We start from the raw sequence: 3,392 nt of genomic DNA, 5'->3' as shown, positions 1-3,392 counted from the left end.
AGGTGGGACTCCATGTGCTTGCCGTTGTAAAAACGATACTTGGGATCCTTGTTATAGTCCGGGGAAATGTGCTTCTTCTAGGTCTCGACGGAGATCTTGTACTGCCTCGCAAATAGCTTCTGATTGGTCGGACGGGAAACGTTGCTAACATAAGCCATCTTACATGTACCATCTTAACGCGGTAGGTACTGCCCCAGCAAATGGCATCAATATTTAATACCTTCGAGCTTGCATTGCCTGTATACTCTTGTCTCTACCATTCCTGTGGAAATGACTTTATAATTTTTGGATCTTGTATCAGGATCGACTTTATATCTTACCCCTATACAACAAATTTCAAAAGCAATTAATTAAAATACTTTGTGTACGATCTGTCGAGCGTTTGCAACCAGCGATAATATTTTGAATCGTGAGACTTGATCCAATCGAATGTCTTATCACTGTACTTGATTTTGCCTCCAAAAACCGTTCTTGGGAGTAAATTAAGTGCCAAATCCTGCCTGGAGGCCTCAGATACGATATCACACTTAAATAGGAAGTGAGTATTGGAGATATCCACTTCCACTAACGACTCTGGCTTTCGATTTCTGTACTTGCCAAATTCTAGCTTCGTCTCGCTTAAAGAAGTAAGACCGCGGTCTCGACAATCCTTACAATATTTGTAGAAACCCCTGTACCGGCGTTGGCAGCCGTGGCACACCTTATAGTGCCCACCAAAAAGCTTAACACACTCTGAACCAACGAAGTGATGATTCTCATCCTCGTCAATGATAAGGAAGTGTCGCTTGAAAGGGGTGTTGCAATAACACCGCGGGTTAGCATTAGATCGATAGCCAGGGCACGAAAAACTTGCGTTTTACCTAAAGCCATCCATTTACCCTTGTCCTTTGCTGCATCACCCAGACGAGTGATACTGGCTAAGGTCGCCGAGGGCATCCTTCAAAGTCGTCAGCGTGGTGGCCAATCAGTGTCTGTCTATATGTGGCTTGACTTTCTATGTGGTAAAAAACATATTTCGAAGTAATTAATTAGCCAAGCGCGTACGAATTTGGTCCCTATTTTTATTGCCGTACCTTTTTTGATAAGGTAGACGAGCTTCGCGTGTGCGCTGGTAGTAGCGCTTCTGCGCTGCTTTGATGCGCTCTTTAGCGGAATATTGGTTGGGTAAATACGTCATATTTATATGTTATACCTTTATATTTGTCAGGATTATTGTGGGAATGTCCATCCGTTTTATATCCTAGACCGAGCATGGTCCATAAAACCACGCGTAAAAATGAGATGGGAAACATCGATTTGTTTTATCTATGATCGAATTACCATTTCAGAGCGTCGATTTACAGGATATCGATGTGGAATTGGTGGTTGATCGATCCGAAGCGGTCGATTCTGCCGTGGCTCGGTTTATCAGACTGTTTAGTTAGATTGATTTGTACTTTTTATAGACCTCGATTTAATAAACGACCTCTTTTTATTGTACACCGAGCATCAGGCTATTAATATTAGTGAAAAAAAGAAGAGAAGAATTGAAATGCACAATAAAAATACATTTATAAAGCGTCTCACGCAAAAGTAAGTTTATTTCTACCACCATTGCAGAAAAATTCACGTGGATTCACTTCCACTGGCGCTATACAGACTATAGCTCGTTCTTTGTTTCACCTTCGGTATCAGGGACGGTAATTCGGGGATTAATCCTTGAAATGTGAAGGCATAGGATTGATACTGCTTGTTCTTCATTGAGCCATCAAGTCCACCAATATATCCCACTGGTACTCCATATTTGGTGCATACAAGCGCGCTTCCAGATAGAGTGGGAGCTGACAAAGATGAGAGAATCATTTGGTTTCCACGCCAACCGGTGATTTTAGCTGGAAAGGATGCGTAAGCGTGACCAAAATGTTGGTCTTGAAGAGCGCCAGGGAATCCGAACACGTCAACATTCTTCGTGTCATACGCCTTAAGGGACATTTTACATCGGACGAGCTTGTTATCTCGTGGCACAGCAACTTTGAAGATTGCGAAGTCGAACGCAGCCGAACTACTCCAGCATGTGTCCTTGTCGAGGCTGAATCGAATGACTTCTTCCGGCTTCGTCGTATCAGGAAGGAGCTGCTCCACCACAACTAGAGGCTTGCCGGATAAAGCTGGTGTTTTCATCGCTGTCGTCCGTGGAGATTTACGACGTGGTTGCATTGCAACATTCGCATCCTTCACATCAGCATCTTTCCTTTTCCTTCCACTTGTTTTCATTGAGGGAAAGAGTCTCAAATACCATTTGATTTCAGACTTGAAGTGACCACTCAAGTGATCAGTGAATGTAGCGTCTGTCCACATGTGCAAGTTCGTCATAAGATACAAGTGCGTCGGCGTTTGATCCACAACCAGCGCCGTTCCTGAGCACACATCTTCCGAAGAAACTCTCACAACTGACTTCCACAGATTCAATTGAACCTTAGGATCCATTGGGCTCCATGCGTCATCGTCTCCCGTAGACCGTGGAACCACCACCAGCACGTGGATTTGGGAAGTTGATGGAGGATCCATTCCAATCAGCACGTCCTCCAACGAATCTTCTCCCTGTAACTCTTTGTCTTCACTCGTGAGCGCTTCGATGAGAGCAGTCTTTTCGCCCTTCTTCAGCTTCGTTACGTCTTCCAAGCGAGAAGAGAGCCACTTGCTGTCCGCTGTCTTGGCCAGGAAGAGCTTCAGCTTGTATGCATCAACGTCCTTCAAGTCGTTCTTCTTCTCCGCCTTGACCGCCTTCTTCAAGTCAGCCACCGAGTCGCTCTCGTCCACTCGCACCGACAACACGCTTTCCGCCACACCCACCACAGCACACAAGAGTTTCACCATCTTTCCTTAAGGCGGCAGATTCGAGTCTGGTGCGAGAGCTCTCGCACCATTTTTCCAACCCGCACTAGACATTTTTTGGAGAACGGTAGACATAATTTGACACGAGAACACTTATGTCTCGAATTGGCCGCTGGCATACAGTACATGACTAGCAAAGACTGAGAGAAAGGACGTGGGATGTGGTCCACATTATAACCATCTTTCCAGATTCTCGAATGAGAGGAAAGGCCTAAGCGGGAAACGAAGGCGGTGCCACAAAAAAGACCTATCCCATGCGATTCGAATAGCGAGAGGACTTGAAACCTGCATCGGATGCGTCCTCTCGCTCAGCGGGTCGAGAGGTTGCCATCCGTTTAGAGGATTTGAAACCTACTTGAGACGCATTGACTCAATGACCAGTCGAGAGCGTGAGGACACACTCAATGGCATTGAGCGCGTCGAGAGCGTGAGGACACACTCAATGGCATTGGGAACTACATTGGCCGTACGAGCTCACGAGAAGGTTGGGAATTGCGAATCTAGTGTTGGTAGTGATA

At 45.6% G+C, this 3,392-nt stretch overlaps 1 protein-coding gene across 1 annotated transcript; it reads right to left on the bottom strand.

The window, feature by feature from the left end:
* Positions 1–1,605: 1,605 nt before the first annotated feature.
* Positions 1,606–2,856, bottom strand: PITG_21034 (Crinkler (CRN) family protein; the record flags this gene model as incomplete). The annotated part of the gene is made up of 1 exon (XM_002895130.1): positions 1,606–2,856. One exon carries the CDS (start codon positions 2,854–2,856, stop codon positions 1,606–1,608), a length of 1,251 nt encoding a protein of 416 aa, XP_002895176.1.
* Positions 2,857–3,392: the final 536 nt, after the last annotated feature.

This window comes from Phytophthora infestans, genomic scaffold, assembly GCF_000142945.1.
Source record: "Phytophthora infestans T30-4 supercont1.247 genomic scaffold, whole genome shotgun sequence".
Classification (NCBI taxonomy): Eukaryota; Oomycota; class Peronosporomycetes; order Peronosporales; family Peronosporaceae; genus Phytophthora; species Phytophthora infestans.
The sequence above is the reverse complement of the archived record's forward strand: the minus strand, read 5'-3'. Positions and strand labels throughout refer to the sequence as shown.